General features: G+C 49.8%; 1 protein-coding gene across 1 annotated transcript in view; it reads left to right on the top strand.

Moving 5' to 3' along the window:
* LARS1 (leucyl-tRNA synthetase 1) overlaps window positions 1-23,963 on the top strand; it is a 165,435-nt gene extending 141,472 nt beyond the window's left edge. Inside the window, exons 29-32 of the mRNA XM_075344601.1 lie at window positions 6,111-6,215; window positions 6,952-7,047; window positions 18,973-19,105; window positions 23,309-23,963. Coding sequence (XP_075200716.1) covers window positions 6,111-6,215; window positions 6,952-7,047; window positions 18,973-19,105; window positions 23,309-23,514 — 540 coding nt within the window. The 3' untranslated portion in view covers window positions 23,515-23,963. The remainder of the gene's footprint in view (window positions 1-6,110; window positions 6,216-6,951; window positions 7,048-18,972; window positions 19,106-23,308) is intronic.
* The last annotated feature ends 3,204 nt before the right edge of the window (window positions 23,964-27,167 follow it).

Here is a 27,167-nt window from a genome sequence, read left to right as displayed (position 1 = left end):
CCCATAGTTTTGTTTGTGCACATCAAGTACTTTCTCTGGTTGATATATTTTATATTAGTATTCCCATAGTTTATTGTATGTGCACATCAAGTACTTTCTCTGGTTGATATCTTTTATTTCTTTATCGTTTTTTTGGGAGACCCAGACCTTGGGTGTTTAGCTTCTGCCTCCGGAGGACACACAAAGTACTAAACCTAAAAGTGTAGCTCCTCCCTCTGAGCTTATACACCCCCTGGTGAGCCAGTCCCAGCCAGTTTATCGCTTTGTGTTCAGGAGGCATACATCCACACATGCATTCTCATATGATTTTTTTTTTTTTTTTGGAAAGTGCGGGTCCACGTCTGGACTCCCGGCATGTCCCTTCTCACCCTACTGTGTCGGTGGTGTTGTAAGGTTGATTTCCAAGGCTGGAGCCTTACATGCCGGTTTCCTTCACCATCCCTCCTGGGCTCTGGATTGAAGTGGGAGTCAGCGCGGTCTCCATGCCTGACAGGAGACCGGTCTCCGTCCACAGCCCCTTTAGGACTCTGCTGGACCGGAGCACTCATCCCCAGGGACCTGGCCCTGCGTCTCAGCAGCTAAGTATCTGAGACGTTCTTATGTTGGGGGTCCCTGTCCTTTATTGTATGGGGAGAGTGTGTTTGCTGTACTTGTTTTTGGCATTTCTGGCGGGTTCTCTGGCTTTCGCCCGAGAACCGCACCGATTGTGCCTGCGCGTCGGCCTCGCTGCTCAAATTTAGGCCCCGGCTTCGCCGGAGGCCTAGTTTCTGTTACCTGCCCTCGCATGTCACTCATGCATAGGGACAGGCACGGCTCCTCCCGGCGGCCGTCCTGCACAGGGGAGGGACACTCCCCACTGCCTGTGCGTGACTCCTCCCCTGCAGGTCTCTATGGCCCTCCAGATCCCGCCTTCCTACAGGGACGCCCCCTGTCCCGCCCCCTCTCTTCGCTCCGGCAGCCATTTTCTTGCACAGGGTTCACTCTGCGCTGGGCTGTTCTGCACTCTGCATCCCTGCTGAGGTGCTGTGAATTGGGGGTCCGGGCTTCGGGATCTGGAGGGCACACAACACCGCATCCAGCGGTCTGGTAAGCCACAGCCGGTCTCTGGTTGTGGACCTCTGTATATACTCCCTGGGGTTCATTCTCTTGTAGAAGCTGTCCCACTCCAGCAGCATGTCTTACACGAGGAGCAAGGCTCCAAAGCTTTATACTGTATGCGCTGCATGTAAGCTCCTGCTGCCTGAACCGAGCACCTATCCACATTGTGATGTCTGCTCTAACTTGGAGGTGCCACAGCCTGGAGTCTCACCCCCAGTGGTCTCTCAGGCTGCTTCTGCACCTGTGGCTGAACCCCCGGCCTGGGTAGAGTCCTTCTCTAGGTCTCTCTCCCAGTCATTTGCTGAGTCCATGGGACTTCTGTCCAGGACTTTGATGAATATGCATCAGCCCCCTTCACAGGGTGCCTCTAATGCTCTTGCTAAGGGTCCTTTAGGATCTCTATCATCTGACCTCCGTCCACTGGAGCTCACAGAGGATTCATCATCAGGGCACAGACCCCGTCCTCCTAAGAGGCGCCGCAGGGTTTCCCCTCCCTCCTCATCCCGCGGTTCTGATTCAAGAGCTGACTCGTAAGATGAGGAGGATTCCTTTACAGGGGGCTCGGAAGCTAACTCCATGTGCCCCATTGCCCCTTCCGAGGGTGACTCAGAACTTAGGGACTTGATTGCTTCCATTAATTCTGTACTGGATCTCAATCCGCCAGTATCAGAGGAGCAACCCTCTTAGGCAGAAAAGCACCAGTTTACCTCGCCTAAGAGAGTAAAGAGTGTGTTCTTTAACCACTCCAGTTTTCAGTCCGCTGTGACCAAACCCAGGGCCTGTCCTGACAAACGCTTCCCAAAGCGTGGTTCTGATGACCGTTTTCCCTTTCCACCTGAGGTGGTAAAGGAGTGGGCTCACTCCCCAAAGGTACACCCTCCGGTGTCTAGGCTCTCAGCCTGGACCATTGTGTCGGTGGCTGATGGCACTTCCCTTAGGGATGCCACTGACCGTCAGATTGACCTTCTGGCCAAATCCGTGTATGAAGCGGCGGGGGGCGCGTTTTCCCCAACTTTTGCAGCAGTGTGAGCTCTCAAAGCCATCTCTGCTTCTCTAGAGGAGATGCATTCCCTCACCAGGGAATCTATGCCTGAGATGGTTGCCTTAACTTCTCAAGCTTCAGCTTTTTCATCTTATGCCATGTCTGCCATGCTAGAGGCTTCTCACCGCACTGCGGTGGCTTCGGCTAATTCCCTCGTTATCCGCAGGATCTTGTGGCTTTGAGAGTGGAAGGCAGATGCTTCTTCAAAGAAGTACCTTGCTGGGCTCCCTTTTTCTGGTTCCCGGCTGTTCGGTGAACAGCTGGATGAAATTATTAAGGAAGCTACTGGCGGGAAGAGTACTTCCATGCCACAAACCAAGACCAGGAAACCTGCCCAGGGTAGGAATCAGTCGAGGTTTCGCTCCTTTCGTTCCTCCAACTGGTCGTCCTCTAAGCCCTCCGCCTCGTCCGCTAACTCAGCCAAGGACCAGAAATCCAACTGGCGCCCCAAAGCGCGTCCACAGAAGACCGCAGGAGGTCCTGCCACTAAGGCAGCCTCCTCGTGACTCTGCCCGCTCCAGCAACGTCCTTAGTCGGTGGCAGGCTCTCCCACTTTGGCGACGCTTGGTTTCAACAAGTCTCCGATCAGTGGGTGAGAGATATCATCTCTCACGGCTACAGGATAGAATTCTCTTCCAGCCCGCCAAACAGATTTTTTCTCTCAACTCCCCCCTGCTCCAAGGCCGCCGCCTTCTAACAGGCCGTGGCAGCCTTGCGGGCCAACGGAGTAATTGTACCAGTTCCCGCCCGGGAACGGTTCATAGGTTTTTACTCAAACCTCTTCCTAGTTCCCAAAAAGGATGGTACCTTCCGGCCCATCCTGGATCTCAAGCTTCTCAACAAGCATGTTCGAGTGCGGCACTTTCGCATGGAGTCTCTGCGATCAGTCATTGCCTCAATGACCCAAGGGGATTTCCTGGTGTCCATCGACATCAGAGATGCCTATCTACATGTGCCAATTGCAGTTTCACACCAGCGTTGGCTACGCTTTGCAATAGGAGAAGATCATTTCCAATTGGTGGCTCTCCCCTTCGGGTTAGCCACGGCCCCTCGGGTATTCACCAAGGTCATGGCAGCAGTGATTGCGGTTCTGCACCTCCAGGGGTTGGCAGTGCTCCCTTACCTGGACGACCTTCTAGTCAAGGCTCCGTCCAGCGCAGACTGTCAGCGGAGTGTTTCGCTCACTCTCGCCACTCTAGCCCAATTCGGGTGGAATGTCAATCTTCCCAAATCCACCCTGACTCCAACCCAGAGTCTCACGTACCTAGGGATGCAGTTCGAGACTTTGCCGGCACTTGTGAAGTTGCCCTTGAACAAACAGCTGTCACTCAAGTTGGCGGTGCGCTCTCTCCTGAGGCCCCGCCGTTATACCCTCAGGCGTCTGATGCAGGTGCTGGGTCAAATGGTGGCGTCCATGGAGGCTGTTCCCTTTGCCCAGTTCCATCTGCGCCCCCTGCAGCTGGACATTCTCCGCTGTTGGGACAAGCGACCTTCCTCTTTACACAAGTTAGTGGCTCTGTCGCCACGGACCAGGAGCTCTCTTCCGTGGTGGCTTCGGCCCCTCTCCCTGTCCCAAGGGCGTTCCTTCCTGGCCCCGTCCTGGGTGATTCTCACCACGGATGCCAGTCTATCCGGCTGGGGAGCGGTATGTCTCCACCACAGAGCACAGGGCACTTGGACTCCGTCCGAGTCAGCCCTTTCAATCAATGTGCTGGAAACCAGAGCCGTGCTTCTAGCTCTCCTAGCATTTCACCACCTGCTGGCGGGCAAGCACATCCGAGTCCAGTCAGACAATGCGACAGCGGTTGCCTACATCAACCATCAAGGCGGGACACGCAGCCGCCTGGCGATGATGGAGGTACAACGCATTCTTCAATGGGCGGAAGACTCCAGGTCCACCATATCCGCAGTCCACATCCCAGGCGTGGACAACTGGGAGGCAGATTATCTCAGCCGTCAGCGGGGACGGTGGCGAGTGGTCCCTGCACCCGGCAGTATTTCAGTCGATCTGCCGCAAATGGGGCACTCCGGACGTGGACCTAATGGCATCCCGTCACAACAACAAAGTTCCTGTTTACGTGGCTCGCTCCCACGATCCTCAGGCCTTCGCCGCGGACGCTCTGGTTCAGGACTGGTCCCAGTTTCGTCTGTCCTACGTGTTTCCCCCTCTAGCTCTCTTGCCCAGAGTCCTGCGCAAGATCAGAATGGAGGGTTGTCGAGTCATCCTCATTGCACCGGACTGGCCCAGGCGAGCTTGGTATCCGGATCTGCTCCAACTGTCCGTAGAGATGCCATGGCATCTCCCGGACCGTCCAGACCTACTCTCGCAAGGTCCGTTTTTCCGCCCGAATTCCGCAGCCCTCAAATTGACGGCGTGGCTCTTGAGTCCTGGATTTTGACGGCTTCTGGTATCCCCCCTGAAGTCATCTCCACTATGACTCGGGCCCGCAAGTCTTTCGCCGCTAAGATCTATCACAGGACTTGGATAATTTTCCTGTCCTGGTGTCGCTCTACCGGCCATCCTCCTTGACCATTCTCCTTGCCGACTCTTCTGTCTTTTCTACAGTCTGGTCTGCAGCTAGGACTGTCCCTCAACTCTCTCAAGGGACAAGTTTCGGCTCTGTCAGTTCTGTTCCAGCGGCGTCTCGCTCGGCTGACTCGGGTCCGCACCTTCATGCAGGGAGCGTCTCACATCATTCCGCCTTACCGGCGGCCCTTGGACCCCTGGGACCTTAACTTGGTTCTCAAGGTCTTGCAGAAACCCCCCTTTGAGCCTCTTAGGGAGGTTTCTTTGTATCGTCTTTCACAGAAAGTGGCCTTTCTGGTTGCCATAACTTCTCTCAGGAGAGTCTCTGATTTGGCTGCGCTCTCCTCGGAGTCACCTTTTTTAGTCTTTCATGAAGACAAGGTGGTTCTCCGTCCGACTCCGGACTTTCTTCCTAAGGTGGTCTCTCCCTTCCACCTTAACCAGGACATTATCTTACCTTCCTTCTGTCCGGCCCCTGTTCATCGCTTTGAAAAAGCTTTACATACTCTAGATCTGGTGCGTGCTCTCCGGATCTATGTGTCTCGCACCGCTGCGCTTAGGCGGTGCACCTCTCTTTTTGTGCTAACCACAGGTCGGCGCAAGGGCCTCCCTGCTTCTAAGCCGACCTTAGCCCGTTTGGTAGGCGTCCGAAATGGTCGACCTAATCCGAGTACGCAGGCTCCTCCTCCGCTGGGGATCAAAGCACACTCGACCAGAGCTGTCGGTGCCTCTTGGGCTTTTAGGCACTAGGCTACGGCTCAACAAGTCAGTCAGGCTGCCACTTGGGCTATCCTGCATAACTTCTCGAAGCACTACCAAGTACATGCTCATGCTTCGGCATATGCGAGCTTGGTCAGACGCATCCTTCAGGCGGCGGTCGCCCATTTGTGAAGTTAGGTTCTGCCTACTTCTTAGTTTTTCTGTTTATTTCCCACCCAGGGACTGCTTTGGAACGTCCCAAGGTATGGGTCTCCCAAAGGAACGATAAAGAAAAAGAGAATTTTGTTTACTTACCGTAAATTCTTTTTCTTATAGTTCCGTCTTGGGAGACCCAGCACCCTCCCTGTTGCCTGTTGGCAATTTCCTTGTTCCGCGTGTTTTCACTGGCTGTTGTCGTGGACAGAGTCTCCGGTTGTTCCGGCTCTTGCTCTGTTTTTCTTGTGGGTGGCTATTCTCCTTCAGCTTTTGCACTAAACTGGCTGGGACTGGCTCACCAGGGGGTGTATAAGCTCAGAGGGAGGAGCTACACTTTTAGGTGTAGTGCTTTGTGTGTCCTCCGGAGGCAGAAGCTAACCACCCAAGGTCTGGGTCTCCCAAGACGGAACTATAAGAAAAAGAATTTACGGTAAGTAAACAAAATTCTCTTTATTAGTATTCCCATAGTTTATTGTATGTGCACATCAAGTACTTTCTCTGATTGATATCTTTTATATTTTCCTACAGGAAAACTTAGAAAAGAAAGGAGCTCGTATTCTGGACCTTGAGCTGGAATTTGATGAGAGGGCCGTTCTTCTAGAAAACCTTGTCTATCTCACCAACTCCCTGGATGTTAGTACTCCTTTTCTTCCTTTTTCTGTTTGCCCTGGCACTCAGTAAGTCACTCCGGTGCCATCTGGCATTTGTTTCAGTCCCGGATAATGCGGCGCTCTACTGAAGTCTGCATTACCAAACATTGAGATGTTGACAGAACCGCGCAGAGATGATTGGAAATGGCCTTTAGTAAAGGTGAAAGGATTAGAGGTTAATTATGTATTTTTTTTCCTGCCACTGCTAAAAGCTGATAGTGAATTTTAATTGTGAGTATATCTGCCATCCCTGTACGCCATGTTCTCTTTCATTATCTTTCACAAGGTTAATGTTTACAGACCTCTTAGTTGTCCCACGCCACAGACGCCTGGCTTACCTCTTTATATTTCTACCACATCTCAGCTTGTGTCAATCACTCTATTTAAGAAGCCGATAAAGGCTTACATTTAATTAGCCGCCAGTGATGCGCTGCTGCGCTCTGCGTGACTGAAACAATACCAGATAAAAAGCTGCAGCGCCATCTCAAGAGGAGGGAGGGGAGTACTCTGAGAGCATTGCTTAAGATGAAATATTGAAGGATCGTGCTGTATTTCTTACAGCGTCTGTACTGTAAAGCAGTGAAAATCGACTCCAAGTCCAAGACGTCCTTACAGCTGTATTATCGCACGCTCTATAGAAATAAGAGTGGTCCTGCCATGTGTTATTGCCTTCAATTGGAAAAAGTGGCTGATCTAATGCATGTCTTTTATTTGCTTAGTTGGATCAGATTGACGTCAAATTTGCATCCGATGCAGATGAAAAAATTAAGGAAGACTGTTGTCCCGGGAAACCGTTTTCTGTCTTTAGAACAGAGGTAAGTAATATGGTGGTCTATAGTAGTGTTTCTCCTATTCAGATAATGTATGGGTTCATGTTCACTGCCTGATGATTCTTTTCCGATAATCAGCCGGTGTAAACATAATGTGATCATGCTTGTCTCACCTCTTCCTGACCGCTCATCGTAGGTAAAAATCGGTGTTTGCTAGACTTTGTGTAGCGCCATCATTTCTCTATGGTCAGGCTGGGATCTGCACCCTCAGAGTCCTGCCAACTCTAGTTCTGCCCAGAACATTATTAGGACCTAATTGGATCTATTGCAATCGCGGCATATGGAAGTTTGTTATAGGCAGTGAGCTCCTACTCTCGCCCCTCTATCACCCCCACGATATAATCACAGGGGAACTAAGTCTTATCATGGCAGTCGGAGGTCAAATGATGATGACCTCTGGGTCTCCCATGTATGGGGGGGTGCTAGACCAAGCTACAAGCAGGGTCTAACATGCGATCTGTCAGTCTCACATAGACAGATGTGATGTATTGCCATACTTGTGCATGGCAATACATTATTCCAACAATCAGACTAATAAAAGTTAAAGGGTCATAATGGGACAAAGTCAAAGAGTGTTTTTTTTTTTATTTAAAAATTGTAAAAAAATCACAAAAGAACAAACAAAAAGGAAAAATATTGTACCAATAAATACATTTATGTAAAAACAGAAATAAAAAAAGTATTACCACGTTTGGAATGACCCGCTCTATAAAACTGTCACACTATTAACCCGTTCAGTGAAAAGTATAAAAAAAGAAGTGGCAAAGAACAATGCTTTCTTTGTCGCTCCGTTGGGAGACCCAGACAATTGGGTGTATAGCTTCTGCCTCCGGAGGCCACACAAAGTATTACACTTAAAAGTGTAAAGCCCCTCCCCTCTGCCTATACACCCTCCCGTGCATCACGGGCACCTCAGTTTTTATGCTTTGTGCGAAGGAGGCACACATGCACGCAAGGTCCACAATTTAGTCAGCAGCAGCTGCTGACTATTTCGGATGGAGGAAAAGTGGGCCCCTAACAGGGCTCCCGGCATGCTCCCTTCTCACCCCACTCTGGTCGGCGGTGCTGTTAAGGTTGAGGTACCCATTGCGGGTACAGAGGCTGGAGCCCACATGCTGTTTTCCTTCCCCATCCCTTAGGGGCTCTGGGTGAAGTGGGATCCTAACCGGTCACCAGGCACTGGGACCGTGCTCCCTCCGCAGCCCCTGGGGGAATCTGCTGGACAGGAGACCGGGTATCATCAGGGACAAGGCCCTGCTACTCTGAGGTACTCTGTGTCCCCTTGGGGACGGCGCATAGAGCGCCTGTGTTATGGACGCTGCAGCAGCTGCTGGGTGTGTTGGTGCGCCGGGACTACCGCGCTGACCGCGCTTGTTTGCCGGCCGCGCTTATAACTTTACTCCCCGGCTTTTGCGGCCTAGTACCGCATATTCCCGCCCCCGGGCCTGCCAGTCAGGGGTAAGGGCGGGACGCTGCACTGAACGTCAGCGCTGAGGGCTGGAGCATACTGTGTATCCTCCTCCCCCCTCTCTGAGCACCGTGGGGCACCAGATTCCCGCACTTTTGCAGGCACGCCCACGGCTCCCTCCTCCTCTCTGGACGCTGGCAGCCATTGCTATCAGCACTTCTGAAGAACTTCAGAGGGGAGACAACGCTGAGCTCCACAGCTCTGGGAGGCCCAGGCAGGGAATCTGGTGGTCACACAACCACTGCGGGCGGTCGGTAAGCCGCACCTGTTACTAGGTGCTGGTCCCCCTGGGTGCCGTAGTGTATATTTATATGCTTATACTGTATACATTTACTCTGTACGGCCGCACTATTGCTCCGGCTATATACCCTCTTTGATTGCTCTTAAAGGAGACTACAGCATGTCGTCCGCAAAAAGCAAGGGTGCCAAGGCACAGGCTTACTTTGCTACCTGTACCTCATGTGCGGCTATGCTTCCTGCAGGTTCCACCTACCCTCATTGTGTGCAATGCTCGGCCCCTGTGACACTCACTCAGCCGGAGCCTCTGCCACGGTCGGGACCCTCGTCCCCGGTGGGACCACCTGCTGCCACTGTCCAGGTGACAGGGACAGAGTTTGCAGTATTCGCTGACAAACTTGCTGAGTCTATGGATAAATGGTCTGCTAAGATACTAGAAGCTTTGCAGTCCAGACCGGTAATACAGGCCCCGGGCACTGTTGAATCATTGACCCCAGGCCCCCCTCGGTTGGAGCAGCAAAGTGCTCCTGGGGCGACTCATAGGTCTCACGGTGAGGACTCCGACACAGACCGCAGTCTCAGACCGACTAAGCGGGCTCGCTGGGAGCTTCCCTCGACTTCATCACACTGTTCAGGGTCTCAGCATGAGGACTCTCTGGAGGATGAGGAGGAGGTGGCAGATCAGGGCTCTGATACTGACGCCGCTCTCAACCTTGATACACCTGAGGGGGACGCCATAGTGAACGACCTTATAGCGTCCATCAATCAGGTGTTGAATCTTTCCCCTCCAGCTCCTCCGATTGAGGAGTCAGCTTCTCAGCAGGAGAAATTCCGTTTTAGGTTTCCCAAACGTACACGGAGTGCGTTTCTTGATCACTCCGACTTCAGGGATGCAGTCCAGAAACACCGAGCTTTTCCGGATAAGCGCTTTACTAAGCGCCTTAATGACACACGTTACCCCTTCCCCGCTGACGTAGTCAAGGGTTTGGCTCAGTGTCCCAAGGTGGATCCGCCGGTCTCTAGACTGGCGGCTAGATCCATAGTCGCAGTGGAAGATGGTGCATCACTCAAGGATGCCACTGACAGGCAGATAGAGCTCCTGATGAAATCCATCTATGAAGCTATCGGCGCGTCCTTTGCTCCGGCATTCGCAGCCGTATGGGCACTCCAAGCTATCTCAGCTTGTCAGTCTGAGATTAATGCAGTCACACGGGCCGCTACCCCACAGGTTGTGTCCTTAACATCTCAGGCGTCGGCGTTTGCGTCCTACGCCATGAATGCTGTCCTGGACTCTGCTAGCCGTACGGCGGTAGCATCCGCCAATTCAGTGGCAGTCCGCAGGGCCATGTGGCTGCGTGAATGGAAGGCAGACTCTGCTTCCAAAAAGTTCTTAACCGGGTTGCCTTTTTCTGGCGACCACCTGTTTGGCAAGCGATTGGATGAAATCATTAAACAATCCAAGGGAAAGGACTCGTCCTTACCCCAGTCCAAACCAAACAGACCTCCACAAAGGAAGGTTCAATCGAGGTTTCGGTCCTTTCGGGCCTCAGCCAGGTCTCAATTCTCCTCGTCCAACAGGCCACAGAAGGGTCAGAGGAACTCCGATTCATGGCGGTCTAAGTCACGTCCTAAGAAGAACGCCGGAGGAACCGCTCCCAAAGCGGCCTCCTCCTGACTTTCGACCTCCCCAAACCGCATCCTCGGTCGGTGGCAGGCTCTCCCGCTTTTCCGACGCCTGGTTGCCACATGTCCAAGACCGATGGGTGAGAGACATTCTGTCTCACGGTTACAGGATAGAGTTCAGCTCTCGTCCTCCGACTCGTTTCTTCAGAACATCTCCACCCCCCGAGCGAGCCGATGCTCTTCTTCAGGCGGTGAGCACTCTGAAAGCAGAAGGAGTGGTGATCCCGGTTCCCCTTCAACAATGGGGCCACGGGTTTTACTCCAACTTGTTTGTGGTGCCAAAAAAGGACGGATCTTTCCGTCCCGTTCTGGACCTAAAACTGCTCAACAGACACGTGAAAACCAGGCGGTTCCGGATGGAGTCTCTCCGTTCCGTCATCGCCTCAATGTCCCAAGGAGACTTCCTAGCATCAATCGACATCAGGGATGCTTATCTCCACGTGCCGATTGCACCAGAGCATCAGCGCTTCCTGCGCTTCGCCATAGGAGACGAACACCTTCAGTTCGTGGCACTGCCTTTTGGCCTGGCGACAGCCCCACGGGTCTTCACCAAAGTCATGGCAACAGTGGTAGCAGTCCTACACTCTCAGGGACACTCGGTGATCCCTTACTTAGACGATCTGCTTGTCAAGGCCCCCTCTCGGGTGGCATGCCAACACAGCCTGAACATTGCTCTGGAGACTCTCCAGAGATTCGGGTGGATCATCAATTTCCCAAAGTCAAAATTGACACCGGCCCAATCACTGACATATCTTGGCATGTAGTTTCATACTCTCTCAGCGATAGTGAAGCTTCCGTTGGACAAACAGCGGTCACTACAGACAGGGGTGCAATCGCTCCTTCGAGCCCAGTCGCACCCCTTGAGGCGCCTCATGCACTTCCTAGGGAAGATGGTGGCAGCAATGGAGGCAGTTCCATTTGCGCAGTTTCATCTGCGTCCAGTTCAATGGGACATTCCCCGCAAATGGGACAGGAAGTCGACGTCCCTCGACAGGAACGTCTCCCCGTCTCGGGCGGCCAAGGCCTCCCTTCAGTGGTGGCTTCTTCCCACTTCTTTGTCGAAGGGGAAATCCTTCCTGCCCCCATCCTGGGCTGTGGTCACGACGGACGCGAGTCTGTCAGGGTGGGGAGCGGTCTTTCTCCACCACAGGGCTCAGGGTACATGGACTCAGCCAGAGTCCTCCCTTCAGATCAATGTTCTGGAGATAAGGGCAGTGTATCTAGCCCTAAAGGCGTTCCAGCCGTGGCTGGAAGGCAGGCAGATCCGAATTCAGTCGGACAATGCCACGGCGGTGGCATACATCAATCACCAAGGCGGCACACGCAGTCGGCAAGCCTTCCAGGAAGTTCGGCGGATTCTGCTGTGGGTGGAAGCCACAGCCTCCACCATCTCCGCAGTTCACATCCCGGGCGTAGAAAACTGGGAAGCAGACTTTCTCAGTCGCCAGGGCATGGACGCAGGGGAATGGTCTCTTCACCCGGACGTGTTTCAAGAGATCTGTTGCCGCTGGGGGAAGCCGGACGTCGACCTTATGGCGTCCCAGCACAACAACAAGGTCCCGGCATTCATGGCACGTTCTCAAGATCACAGAGCTCTGGCGGCAGACGCGTTAGTTCAGGATTGGTCGCAGTTTCGACTGCCTTATGTATTTCCTCCTCTGGCTCTGCTGCCCAGAATGTTACGCAAGATCAGGTCCGACTGCCGCCGCGCCATCCTCGTCGCTCCAGACTGGCCGAGGAGGTCATGGTACCCGGGTCTGTAGCATCTCACGGTAGGCCAACCGTGGGCACTACCAGACCGACCAGACTTGCTGTCTCAAGGGCCATTTTTCCATCTGAATTCTGCGGCCCTCAACCTGACTGTGTGGCCATTGAGTCCTGGATCCTAGCGTCCTCAGGGTTATCTCAAGAGGTCATTGCCACTATGAGACAGGCCAGGAAACCAACATCCGCCAAGATCTACCACAGGACGTGGAAGATCTTCTTATCCTGGTGCTCTGATCAGGGTTTTACTCCCTGGCCATTTGCCTTGCCCACTTTTCTGTCCTTCCTGCAATCCGGAATGGAAAAGGGGTTGTCTCTCGGCTCACTTAAGGGACAAGTCTCGGCACTCTCTGTGTTTTTTCAAAAGCATCTAGCCAGGCTTCCGCAGGTACGCACGTTCCTGCAGGGGGTTTGCCACATAGTCCCTCCTTACAAGCGTCCGCTAGAACCCTGGGATCTGAACAGGGTGCTAACGGCTCTTCAGAAACCACCTTTCGAGCCAATGAGGGATATTTCTCTTTCACGCCTTTCGCAGAAGGTGGTCTTCCTAGTGGCAGTCACATCGCTTCGGAGAGTGTCTGAGCTAGCAGCGCTCTCATGCAAAGCCCCCTTCCTGGTATTTCACCAGGACAAGGTGGTTCTGCGTCCGGTTCCGGAGTTTCTCCCGAAGGTGGTATCCCCTTTTCATCTCAATCAGGATATCTCCTTACCTTCTTTTTGGCCTCATCCAGTTCACCAATGTGAAAAGGATTTGCACTTGTTAGATCTGGTGAGAGCCCTCAGACTCTACATTTCTCGTACGGCGCCCCTGCGCCGCTCGGATGCGCTTTTTGTCCTTGTCGCTGGCCAGCGTAAAGGGTCGCAGGCTTCTAAGTCAACCTTGGCTCGGTGGATCAAGGAACCAATTCTTGAAGCCTACCGTTCTTCGGGGCTTCCGGTTCCTTCAGGGCTGAAGGCCCATTCTACCAGAGCCGTGGGTGCGTCCTGGGCTTTGCGGCACCAGGCTACGGCTCAGCAGGTGTGTCAGGCGGCTACCTGGTCGAGTCTGCACACTTTCACGAAACACTATCAAGTGCATGCCTACGCTTCGGCAGATGCCAGCCTAGGTAGGCGAGTCCTTCAGGCGGCGGTTGCCCACCTGTAGGCAGGGGCCGTTTTACGGCTTTTTTACCGAGGTATTCTTTTACCCACCCAGGGACTGCTTTTGGACGTCCCAATTGTCTGGGTCTCCCAATGGAGCGACAAAGAAGAAGGGAATTTTGTTTACTTACCGTAAATTCCTTTTCTTCTAGCTCCAATTGGGAGACCCAGCACCCGCCCCTGTTCCCTTCGGGCTGTTGTTCTTTGTGTACACATGTTGTTCATGTTGAATTGTTCTTGGTTATGGTTTTCAGTTCTCCGAACATCCTTCGGATTGAATTTACCTTAGACCAATTTATAAGTTTCCTCCTTCTTGCTTTTGCACCAAAACTGAGGTGCCCGTGATGCACGGGAGGGTGTATAGGCAGAGGGGAGGGGCTTTACACTTTTAAGTGTAATACTTTGTGTGGCCTCCGGAGGCAGAAGCTATACACCCAATTGTCTGGGTCTCCCAATTGGAGCTAGAAGAAAAGGAATTTACGGTAAGTAAACAAAATTCCCTTCTTTTCATCATAAAAAGTAAAATAAAAGGCGATCAAAAACTTGAACGTAAATACAAATTGTATAGTTGAAACGAAATTTTGTCCCACAAAAAAATGGGTAAACGGGTAACCACCACTACCTACAGGACCTTCCATGACATCATAGCCATTTGATCAGTCTGTAACTCACGAGGTAATACAACATTCACACCAGACTGGTCACATGGCTATGATGTCACGGAAGGTCCTTTAGTCAGTGCTGGTTACCAGAAGGCAATGATCGAACCCGGATGCAGCAGTGGCCGGGAGACAGTCTGCAGGACGTGTCGCGGGACCTGTAAGTATAATTATAATGTTTTTTAATAATGTGCTTGATTTTACATCCCCTGGACCCGAACTGTAACATGAGCTTCCCAGGAAAGCTCGTGTTTGGGATTGTGTGCACGAATACTATGTGTTCGGTATGGATCCCGAACTTTACAGTTTGGATTTGCCCATCACTAATTAGAAATACTGACTGGTCAGGCCGGCTGCAGAATCAACAGCGTTGTTCCAGCACCTAGACCACGGTTCATAAATATAGCCTGTCGGCAATCTTAAAGTTGCGCTGCTCGTGGCAAGTAATGGCGTCCGACTTTCAGACAATGATAGACCAGCATTTTTCAGGTTTATTCTCCCAGATCATCTAATAAAACATTGTTAATGATGTTTTTCCCTTCTACCTAAAAAAGGCTCCGGTTGAGCTGATGTTTTATTTGATGATCTGGTGGAATAAACTTGAAATACTACTTCAATACATGTGTATCTGGACTGATTTACAGTGTTAGTCACAGGAATACAATACTTACGTTGTCCAGGGCTCTGCTTCGTCTCACTGCGGCTAATTCCAGAGATCAGCATGGGCCGAACATATCTAAATGTATGTGCATAAAAAAATGACCTATTTAATTAAATCAAATATTTGTAACCCCTTCCCATTATATAATGTACTGCTACATCTTATTTCGGTCCCCTGTCTGAGCCTGCATCATTCCCAGCAGATGATGGCTGTGTTACACTGCCATTATCTGTCTCTAGCAGCAGAGAATGAGGCTGAGTTCTGCCCGCTTCTGTTAACCCCTTAAATGCTGCAGTCAGACTTTAACAGCGCAAATGAAATGTTGTTGTTTTGAAGAAGCCCCCTGTGCCCGCCATGATTGTGTTCCTATGAAGACAAGCCTGTGGCTGCCCTTCATAGGAGACACTGATTTTTACTATATACTGCTAAACTGTGGTACTACAATAGGATGTATATACGATTGGACAATTGCAGGTTTACGTCCCCTGGACTAATAAGGTAAAGAGTAAAATAATAAGTAAATAAATGAAATTAAAAAAAATTGAATGATCATACCCTTTTCCAAATCAAATTAATAAACATACCTTATTTTTTTACTATAAGACGCATCGGACTATAAGACGCACCCTTGTTTTAGAGGAGGATGAAATAGAAAAAAAAAATTAAAGTAAAAAAATGTGGTCATGACACACTGTTATTTTACTGCTGGCAGTGTTATGGAGGTGGTAATATCCCCAAATTCTGTCCTCATATCCCCCATTCTGGGTACATTCCAGGTATATATGGCCCCCATCGTGGAATATGTATGCTCCCCATCATTATATGCGTGATCCTCCAATCTGGTGTGTGTGTGTGTGTGTGTGTGTGTGTGTATATATGAGTTATATACTGTGTGTGTGTGTATATAGAGTTATATACTGTGTGTGTGTGTGTGTGTGTGTGTGTGTGTGTGTGTGTATATATATACTTATATACTGTGTGTGTGTGTGTGTATGTGTGTATATATATATATATATATATATATATATATATATATATATATATATATATATGATCCAACCCCATCCAGGTGTACAGTAATGCCTTTATATACTATATTTTTTATTGCCTTACTTTTACAGATGTGATGCTCACCTAGCTTTCAGTTTGGTCCTGGCACTAGCAACAGTCTCCCATATCTCAAGGACCTGCAGTGATGTAATGAAGAGGCGGGGCACTGTGCTGTTCTGTGCTGCTCTGGCCCACCCCTCTGCATAACATCACTGCAGGTCCTTGTCAGCTACGGGTGACTGAGCAGAGGCAGGAGCAAAGTGAAAGCAATGTGAGCCCTCAGCACAGAGACTGCGGCTGTGTTGTGAAGGTATGCCGTGCTCTGGCCCGGACACTGCAGTGATCTGCACTGTCCCCGGCCAGACATGACAGCAGCGGCACCCTGCTCCTGCCTCCTAAACAGCGGACACAGTCTCCGCAGCCTCTGCAGGAAGCCGGGGGCTGGAGAACCCACGTGTGTCCGCTGTTTACATTAAACAGGTATTGCTTTGCTGCTCCTCACACCCGCTTCTAGTCACTGACTGCAGAGAGGTGAGCGGGGAGCAGCTAATGAATACTCGTTTACTTTAAGCAGCGGGCACACGTGGTTTCTCCATCGCCGGCTTCCTGCAGCAGCGACCCTCCCTGCCTCCTGTGATCCCACTGCATAGCCGCTCCCTCCACACAGCTCCCTACCCCGCAGCTTCAGACCATAAGACGCACCCCACACTTTCCTCCCAAATTTGGAGGAAAAAAAGTGCGTCTTATGGTCCAAAAAATTCGGTATGTTATATTGCTGTGTCTGTATAAGTTCAGGCTATCAAAATAAATTAATAATTTATGTGATAGGTAAAAGGCAATTGAAAAAAAAGTAGTAAATGATGAAAACTTCAAATCCAACTCAAAATGGTATCAATAGACTATAAAAGTATCAATAAATGAGTTTGCCCCTCAGAAAAAGTCCTTACTCAACTTCCTTGTAAAAGTGAGACTGTTAAAGGTCTCCGTAAATGATGGCACAGCGAAATGAAACTTTCTAAGTGTAATATTGCTGTAATTGTACTGACCTGGAGAATCATGTTACCGGGTCATTTCTACAGCACGACTGTCATAAAAACCAGGGAATTGCATTTTTTGTGTAATTTCCCCTCATCTGGATATCAAAACTACAACTTGTACCACAAAAAACAATCACTCATATGGCTATATCAACAGAAAAGTTAAAGACCTTTGCATCCTGGAAGAAGGGGTGGTGGAAAAAACAAAAACACAAAAATGGAAAATTGCTTAGTCGGGAAAGAGGTTAAAAATTTTTTTTTTTGATTGATTTATTTATTTATTTATTTCACATTTTCCATGTCATTATATATTATAAAAAAAAAACAAACAGAAATCCTGGGATTTTTCCCTTTAGCTCGTTATTCGTTTTAACTTTCATTGTCATCACAGGCAGGATTACAGTAGTAGCTATGACTCCGTCATTAGTAACACAATCCACTCTGCACAATACGTGCTGATCACCGTTCCCCTTTAAACCTCAGACTTAAAGGGAAACTGTCAGCAGAAATGTCGCCCAAAACCTAAAAGATTCCCCCTCTGCAGCTCCTGTGCTGCATTCTAGCAAGGTTCCTGTTATTATTGTACCCCCTGTGAGACCAAAATAAAGACTTTATAAAGACTTACCTTTTTCGTATGGCAATCTTTTTTTTTTATAGTCATGGGGGCGGGCTTTCTGGCGTCCGTTATTCTCCCTCCTGGTCCTTTATGCCGTCCTCCATCGCTCCTTTGCATAGCTGATGACGCCGCCCACTGCTCCAGCGGTCCCCGCGCATGCCCAGTGAGAGTCTCACGGGACTGAGCAGTGTGACCGCTGGTGACGTGTGCGCAAGCAAGAGATTATGGGCGGCGCTGTAATTGTCATCAGCAAGTACCCGCCCATAATGTCGTGCCCGCGCTTTCCCCTCTGTCTCCACCGTTCTGCGCAAGCGCTGGCCATATGACCCCACGTCACCTCCCATCTATTTCCTGCTCCAGGGAAAGATGGGTAAGAGGTGACATGGGGTCATATGGCCAGCACTTGCGCAGAACGGTGGAGACAGAGGGGAAAGCGCGGGCACGACATTATGGGCGGGTACTTGCTGATGACAATCACAGCGCCGCCCATAATCTCACGCCTGCGCACACGTCACCAGCGGTCACACTGCTCAGTCCCGTGAGACTCTCACTGGGCATGCGCAGGGACCGCTGGAGCAGTGAGCGGCGTCATCAGCTATGCAAAGGAGCGATGGGGGACGGCATAAAGGACCAGGAGGGAGAATAACGGACGCCAGAAAGCCCGCCCCCGTGACTATAAAAAAAATTGCCATACGAAAAGGTAAGACTTTATAAAGTCATTATTTTGATCTCACAGGGGGTACAATAATAACAGGAACCTTGCTAGAGTGCAGCACAGAAGCTGCAGAGGGGGATTCTTTTAGGTTTTGGGCAAAATTTTTGCTGACAGGTTCCCTTTAAACCTGCAATTGTCCAATCGTTTATACATCCTATTGTAATACCACAGTTTAGCAGTATATAGTAATAATCATTGTCTCCTATGAAGGGCAGCCACAGGCTTGTCTTCACTGGAACACCATCATGGCATCATTTGTGGCTTCAGTCGTACATATGGAACTATCCCAGAATACTGTGGGAAACAACTTTTTTTGCTTATTTTACTTATATAGCGCCATTAATTCAACAGCACTTTACAGACTTTATCACCACTGTCCCCATTGGGGCTCACAATCTACATTCCCTGTCAGTATGTCACTAGACATTACAAATTCATTGTTTGTACAGATGTTAGAATACGTGCAGCCTTCACTGTCAAATGTGAGCAGTAACAGTTAGTGCTAACATAAACCAGTATTTAGGTGGTTCTCTAACCAATAGAGTTACAGTTTCATAATCTTTCTAATGACCTTATTACACATAGGCCTGTAACTTTGATAAAGGGACATCCTCTTTCTGCATGAAGGAGAGCTTCATCGTTATCATAGATAAGGATTCTTTACTGTAAAAGCGGTGATGCTCTGTAATCTTTGCCACATAGTGTGGTGATGGCTGAATCACTATAGAAGTTCAACACATTCCTGGATTGAAAAATGTGAATGGTCTGGGTACTTGATTTATGCAGATGGGGCGATAGTGGGATTTATTCTGGTTGCCCTAGCTTCTATCTGCTTATCCTCATGAGATATTCTAAGTGCTAGTATTAATATTTTCTATAGCCTGGAGTGCCAGTGTTCCTGGTGAACCCACAGCCGTCAAATGGTCACTTCTCCACAAAGATTGAGATCCGACAAGGAGACAGCCGAGATTCCGTAATAAGACGCATAATGAAGACTGATCGCGGGATCAAAGGTAACGTACAGACAGGAAGAGGGCAGTCTAGTGATGAGCTGGGATGAGGGTTCTTCACAAGTCTCCGAGGATCTGAACAAATGACTGCCAGTGAGGACGGTTTTAATGAGCAATTATTGCCGCCTGAGTGGAATACCGTTTTTCTGATCAGTATTGCGAAGGCTGAACACCACGTCTTTCAGGAACTATCTTGTTACTATGCATGATGACCAAACACCCAGGAGGGCTCTGCAGAACCCTGTGTAATGGAAAATACCAGCCCTATAATTTGCAAAGATCATACAGAATATATTTAGTTTTCGGCAGATGAGTATAATTCCTTTTTAGAAAGGCTGCCTCTCAATTACGCTGCTGCCCTCCTCCTATCAAGGGAGGCTTTTGTCATGATTAAGTGGTGTAGCTCTGCATCTATTTTCTGTACACTGTCAGAGACACATTGATCAGACCCAGCAAGTTGTATTAATTAGCTAGAAAAGGAGGTTGAGCATTGTGAGTTCCTTAGAGAAGCTGTCACAGCAGACAGACTGTAGCACATAGGAATATCGGCTCCATGTGTCTGTACGGGTACCAGGTTTGTCATTAATACTTTGCTACCTGTGTCAGTATCTGCGGAGCCTAGATACAAATGCTTACATTAAACCCTTCCTGCATTAGGACATGAAAAAACATCTGCAAGTGTGGAAGAGGCTCAGGAGATAATGTCGGAGAGATTACATAGCTGGCATCTATCTTTAATAGCTACTGCTGTTAACCGTTTAGATTCTGCTGTCTACCTCTGACTATCTTTGACAAGCTCTATCAATCTGTGACACTACTATTTAAATGGAGCGGTTGCTAATGCTTGCGAGCTTCACCCCACCTCCTCTCCACTACATGATCGTAGGGCACGTCATCTGAACTTCTGGTCATGCGCTAGTCCGAGCTTCAAAAGCATACTGACAAGGCCAAAATAAGCCGCGTGCATGCACAAGATTTCCAGAAGCTGAAGGAGATGGCTTTGGTGCACTGTTACGTCCCCTCAAAGTTGGATTTTGAGGAAACCTCTCCCTTCTGACTGATGGTACTCGCTTGCTGAGGAGGAGCCCTGCCTGAACTCCTCTGGAGTGTGTGTGCATGTTACTGAGTCCAGCAGTGCATACAGCCTCATTGCGGGCACTCACATAGTGTCGCAGGGCAGGTCCTTTCCGCACTGGCTCTGCCTTTAAACTGCCTGTGAGCTAGACTTCCAAATCCATTGGTGTATTGACTGGCGGCTGCAGAGAGGAGCCGGGAAGGAGAACATACTCTCCTATTACTGTGTGTGTGCATCTGCACTGACACTCGGTGCTCGGCAGGGCTCAAGCAGTGTCAGTGCGCAAGAACAAATGTGCAGGCTAAAGGCCCCGTCACACTAAGCAACATCGCTAGCAACATCGCTGGTAACGAACAACTTTTGTGACGTTGCTAGCGATGTTGCTGTGTGTGACATCCAGCAACAACCTGGCCCCTGCTGTGAGGTCGTTGGTTGTTGCTGAATGTCCTGGGCCATTATTTAGTTGTTGCTGTCCTGCTGTGAAGCACAGATCGCTGTGTGTGACAGCGAGACAGCAACAACTAATGTGCAGTGAGCAGTGAGCCAGCTTCTGCTGAGGCTGGTAACTAATGTAAACATCGGGTAACCAAGAAGCCCTGTCCTTGGTTACCCGATATTTACCTTTGATACCAGACTCCTCCGCTCTCACTGCCTGTGCTGCCGGCTCCTGCTCTGTGCACAGATAGCTGCAGCACACATCAGGCAATTAACCCGATGTGTGCTGTAACTAGGAGAGCAAGGAGCCAGCACTAAGCAGTGTGCGCTGCTCCCTGCTCTGTGCACATTTAGCTGCAGCACACATCAGGCAATTAACCCGATGTGTGCTGTAACTAGGAGAGCAAGGAGCCAGCGCTAAGCATTGTGCGCTGCTCCCTGCTCTGTGCACATTTAGCTGCAGCACACATCGGGTTAATTAACCTGATGTGTGCTGTAACTAGGAGACTGGGGGCTGGTCACTGGTTGCTGGTGAGCTCACCAGCAACTCGTGTAGCCACGCTCCAGCGATCCCTGCCAGGTCAGGTTGCTGGTGGGATCGCTGGAGCGTCGCAGTGTGACAGCTCACCAGCAACCTCCTAGCAACTTACCAGCGATCCCTATCGTTGTTGGGATCGCTGGTAAGTTGCTTAGTGTGACTGGACCTTAAGTTTAGTTAGCACTTGCTTTCATTCAGAAGTGGATGAAGTCCCCAAAATGCAAATTAACAGTGCATTGAACTGTTAATTCAAATGCAGATGAGGCTGGTTACTTTCTCTTTTGGTGTGTTTACTAAAATGTACAGTACTAGTATGATTGCTATAGGGGCAAGTCCCCTATATCACTGTACAACTAGTTTAATATGCTATTTGGGGGTGACAGATTCCCTTTAAGGAGAACCAACCACCAGGATTTTTCTATATGAACTAAAAGCAGTGCCATATAGGCAGTAAGATGCTGAATCCAGGCATACCTGTTGTCGAAAGATCCGATGCTCGATTGATGAAATATCTTTAATCAAAGTTGCAGACCTTTTTGGGTCGGGTCCTCTGTGTTATTCCTCCTACGGCATCCTCCTGGCTTGCCCTCTTTTCTTTATTTGAAAATCGCACTGCGCCGCTATTGTTGTTGTTGGCAGCACAAGCGCATTTCAGCTGGAATTCTGTCTTCAATAAAATGGCTCTTGATCCGCACATGTGTGTACCGCAATCTCCGCCGCCATTTTATTGAAGACACTGCTGTGAAGGCTATGAGCAACAGGGGCACATGCGCAGACGTAGAAAAAAAATAAAATTGTGCGCATGCGCCAATGCCTCTCATACTCTTCACTGCAGTGACTCCAATAAAATGGCTCCGGAGATCATGGTATGCGCATGCACTGACTCCGGTGCCATTTTAATGAAGACAGAATTACTATGACAATGCGCACTCTCCGCCAACCACAGCAATGGCGTTACGAGATTCAAATAAAGAAAAGGGGGCAAGCCAAGAGGTCACCGGAGGAGGAATGTACACCAAGGACCTGACTCACAAAGGCCTGCCCATCTTGCAGCTGTCAATCAACGTGCAGTGCATTTCTGCAACTTTGATTAAAGATATTTTATCAACCAAGCATCTGATCTTTCTACATCAGGTATGCCTGGATACAGCATCTTAATGTCTGTATGGCACTGCCTTTACTTCATATTGCAAAATCCTGTTGGTTGGTTCCCTTTTACATACTGTGCTTTGTGTTATAGAATGCTATATTGGCAGCCTAAAGGATATCACAATAATCAGTTTTTTTTATTGTTTTATGCAGTCTGAGTCCCATCCAGGGGTCTCATTTTTCCTGTTAATTAAAGGGAACCTGTCACCAGATTTGGCGACTATAAGGCGACTATTTGGCGACCTATCAACATGTTAGGCTACGGGTTGAACTAGATGGACTTAGAGTCTCCCTTCAACCTTAAAAACTATGATACTATGATACTATGATAAGCTACGGCCACCACCAGTGGGCTCTTAAATACAGCATTCTGACATGCTGTATATAAGAGCACAGGCCGCTGTGCGGTGCGGTGCAGACTGGTCGGATGGGTGTCTCCGGGTCCGGCGCCTCCTCTTTCGGCCATCTTTGTCCTCCTTCTTCTGAAGCCTGGGTGCATGACGTGCACTACAATACTTTGATCTGCCCTGTTCAGGGCAGACTAAAGTGCGCCTGCGCAGGACCTCAATGCCGGCGAGTGTGCATGATGTAGGACGCGTCATGCACCAAGACTTCAGAAGAAGAAGGATAAAGATGGCTGAAAGAAGAGGCGCTCGACCCGGAGAACAGAGACACCCATCCTATTAGTCTGCACCTCACCGCCCCTCAGGTGAGTATTATAAAGTGATCTTTACGTTCTACACAGTGGCCTGGGCTCTTATGCAGAGCATGTTAGAATTCCGTATATAAGAGCCCACTGGTGGAGGCCGCAGCTAATGATCTCCAAATCTATTGACAGGTTCCCTTTAATCAAATGTGTGGTCTGTTACCATATGGCTGCAAATGGGTAGGGATTTCTAATGAGTTATGTAGGCTGTAATGGAGACTTTCTTACAACTCGTGGTAAACTGTGCTTGGTCATGAATGCCGGCATATTAATAATGGGGCAACACTATTTATTTCTTTACAGATGTTACAAAGGTGAAGCTTATGCGATTTGATGACCCCATTCTGGGACCCCGACGAGTGCCTGTTCTTGGAAAAGAAGATGCTGGTAAAATGGTGATCTCTCAGCAAGCTGCTTTCCATATTGACCTTAATGAGAAGAAAGTACATATTGCAGACAATGGCTTGAAGATAGATATTGGCGACACCTTGGTCTATATGGTGGATTAAACAGCAACTCTGGTGGCATCAAGAACCTGTGAGCCCAGATATCGGAAAAAAGTCAAATCAAGGACCTGTAGACTCCTGTTTATATGCATTTGTTCCCTACACATCATAAGATATATGGCTGTACTGTATATTGTGCAGTATTTAAGACCACTACATTTCAGGCTAAAGTTATGTGGGTAAGTCCTGGTACATCTTCTACTATCCATGAAGATCAGTAAGTCCTTACCAGCTTTTGAAGATTTACCTGTCCCAAGGAGAACATTGAAAATGTTTGCACACTGCAGTTTTCTCATGAGGACGGTGTGGCTTCAGCGTTGGTTCCATAAGTCAGACCGGCCGCTGGCAGGTTTTCTGTTTGTACAGTAATTACTGGATATTTTCAAGCCATTTTCAGATCTTTTTCCTCGTCTTATGTATTGTTTAGGCTCTAGTATATATTTAAAATAAAAGCGGCTCTTGTATTAAGCTAGTTTGTTTCCCCTCTTTGTCCCAGATTCTCAGTATACACATCCACATAACAGGTTGAGTTCCTTACAGTATGTGAGGTTACCTGGCTGCAGGCCCAGTATAGAAATTTTACTTTAGCCAGATCAGATTTCCTTTGACAGTCCATACCATTTTCATATTGTCATCTTTAAAAAGACTACACTTAACATTTTCCTGCAATTTTCAGTGGCCTTCTAAGGAGATGTCACTGAGCACATACATAAAACCTTGCATTATGGCAATATTTTATATCCATTTTATATCTGCACTCTTAAGGATCTTTACTATTTTGCCTTAGAAAAGCAAAACGTCTTCCTACAGAAACGCACAGCGCTGGAACACCTACTTTCTTTATAGTTCCTTTGGGAGACCCAGACCATGGGTGTTTAGCTTCTGTCTCCGGAGGACACACAAAGTACTACACTTAAAAGTGTAGCTCCTCCCTCTGAGCTTATACACCCCCTGGTAGCCAGTCCTAGCCAGTTTATCGCTTTCTGTTCAGGAGGCATACATCCACACATGCATTCTCATCTGATTTGTTTGAATTTTGGAAAGAGTTTGAAGAAAAGCGGGTCCATGTCTGCACTCACGGCATGTCCCTTCTCACCCCACTGTGTCGGCGGTGTTGTTAAGGTTGATTCACAAGGCTGGAGCCTTACATGCCGCGCTCCTTCACCATCCCTTCTGGGCTCTGGCTTGAAGTGGGAGCCAGCACGGTCTCCATGCCTGGCAGGAGTCCGGTCTCCATCCAAAGCCCCTTGAGGATCCTGTTGGACCGGAGCACTCATCCCCAGGGACCTGGCCCTGCGTCTCAGCAGCTAAGTACCTGAGACGTTTATGTGTTGGGGGTCCCGGTTCTTTATTGTATGGGGAGAGTATGCTGTATGTGATTGTTTTTGACTTTTCCGGCGGGTTCTCTAGCTTTTGCCTGAGAACCGCGCCGATGGTGCCTGCTTGTCGGCCTCGCCGCTTAAATTTAGGCCCCGGCTTCGCCGGAGGCCTAGTTTCGTTTTCCTGCCCTCACATGTCACTCATGCAGAGGGACAGGTTCGGCTCCTCCCGGCGGCCGTTCTACACAGGGGAGGGACACTCCCCACTGCTGGGGCGTCCCTCCTTCCCTGCAGGTCTCTATAGCTCTCCAGTTCCCACTCTTCTATAGGAACGCCCCCTAGTCCCGCCCCCTCTCTTCGCTCCGGCGGCCATTTCTCAAGCAGAGTTCACTCTGCTCTGGGACATTCTGCATCTCTGCTGAGGTGCTGTGCACTGGGGGACCGGGCTTCGGGATCTGGAGGGCACACAACACCACGCTCAGCGGTCTGGTAAGCCACAGCCGGTCTCCGGTTGTGGACCTCTGTATATTCTCCCTGGGGTTCATTCTCTGCGAAGCCCCCACTCCAGCAGCATGTCTCACACAAGGAGCAAGGCTCCAAAGCTTTATTCTGCATGCACTGCATGTAAGCTCCTGCTGCCTGAGCCGAGCATTTATCCACACTGTGATGGTTGCTCTAACTTGGCGCTGCCACAGCCTGGAGTCTCACCCCCAGTGGTCTTTCAGGCTGCTGCTGCACCTGTGGCTGAACCCCCGGCCTGGGTAGAGTCCTTTTCTAGGTCCATATCCCAGTCATTTGCTGAGTCCATGGGACTTTTGTCCAGGACTTTGATGAATATGCATCAGCCCTCCTCACAGGGTGCCTCTAATACTCTTGACAGAGGATTCCTATCCTCTGACCTCCGTCCTTCGGAGCTCACGGAGGATTCATCATCTGATCCCAGACCCCGTCCTTCTAAGAGAAGGCGCAGGGTTTCCTCCCCCTCCCCATCCCACGGCTTTGTCTCAAGAGCTGACTCTCAAGATGAGGAGGATGCCCTCACGGGGGGCTCGGAGGCTATGTACCCCATCGATTTCTGAGGGTGACTCAGATCTTAGTGATTTGATTGCTTCTATTAATTCTGTGCTGGATCTCAATCCGCCAGTATCTGAGGAGCAACTCTCTTTGGCAGAAAAACATCAGTTTACCTCGCCTAAGAGAGTAAAGAGTGTGTTCTTTAACCACTCCAATTTTCAGACCGCTGTGACCAAACACAGGGCCTGTCCTGACAAACGCTTTCCAAAGCGTGGTTCTGATGACCGGTTTCCATTTCCACCTGAGGTGGTCAAGGAGTGGTCTCACTCCCCAAAGGTAGACCCTCCGGTGTCTAGGCTCTCAGCCCGGACCGTTGTGTTGGTGGCTGACGGCACCTCACTTAAGGATTCCACTGACCGTCAGATTGACCTTCTGGCCAAATCTGTGTATGAAGCTGCGGGGGCCGCGTTTTCCCCGACTTTTGCAGCAGTGTGGGCTCTCAAAGCCATCTCTGTTTCTCTAGAGGAGATGCATTCCCTCACCAAGGAATCTATGCCTGAGATGGTTACCTTAACTTCTCAGGCTTCAGCTTTTTCATCTTATGCCATGTCTGCAATGCTAGAGGCTGCTCACCGCACTGCAGTGGCTTCAGCTAATTCTCTTGTTATCCGCAGGATTCTGTGGCTTCGAGAGTGGAAGGCAGATGCTTCTTCCAAGAAGTTTCTTGCTGGGCTCCCTTTTGCTGGTTCACGGCTGTTTGGTGAACAGCTGGATGAAATCATTAAGGAAGCTACTGGCGGGAAGAGTACTTCCATGCCACAAACCAAGACCAGGAAACCCGCCCAGGGTAGAAATCAATCGAGGTTTCGTTCCTTTCGTGCCTCCAACTGGTCATCCTTTAAGCCTTTCGCCTCGTCCGCTAACTCAGCCAAGGATCAGAAATCCAACTGGCGCCCAAAAGCGCGTCCGCACAAGACCGCAGGAGGTTCTGCCACTAAGGCAGCTTCCTCATCACTCTCGGCCCACTCCAGCCACGTCCTTAGTCGGTGGCAGGCTCTCCCACTTTGGCGACGCTTGGTTAAAGCAAGTCTCCGATCAGTGGGTGAGAGACATCATATCTCACGGCTACAGGATAGAATTCTCTTCCAGCCCGCCAAACAGATTTTTTCTCTCAACTCCCCCCTGCTCCAAGGCCGCCGCCTTCTCACAGGCCGTGGCATCCCTGCAGGCAAACGGAGTGATTGTACCAGTTCCCGCTCGGGAACGGTTCAGAGGTTTTTACTCAAACCTCTTCCTAGTTCCAAAAAAGGACGGTACCTTCCG

The sequence above is a fragment of the Anomaloglossus baeobatrachus genome, chromosome 4, assembly GCF_048569485.1.
Source record: "Anomaloglossus baeobatrachus isolate aAnoBae1 chromosome 4, aAnoBae1.hap1, whole genome shotgun sequence".
NCBI lineage: Eukaryota > Metazoa > Chordata > Amphibia > Anura > Aromobatidae > Anomaloglossus > Anomaloglossus baeobatrachus.
This window is presented reverse-complemented; position numbering and strand designations above follow the sequence as displayed.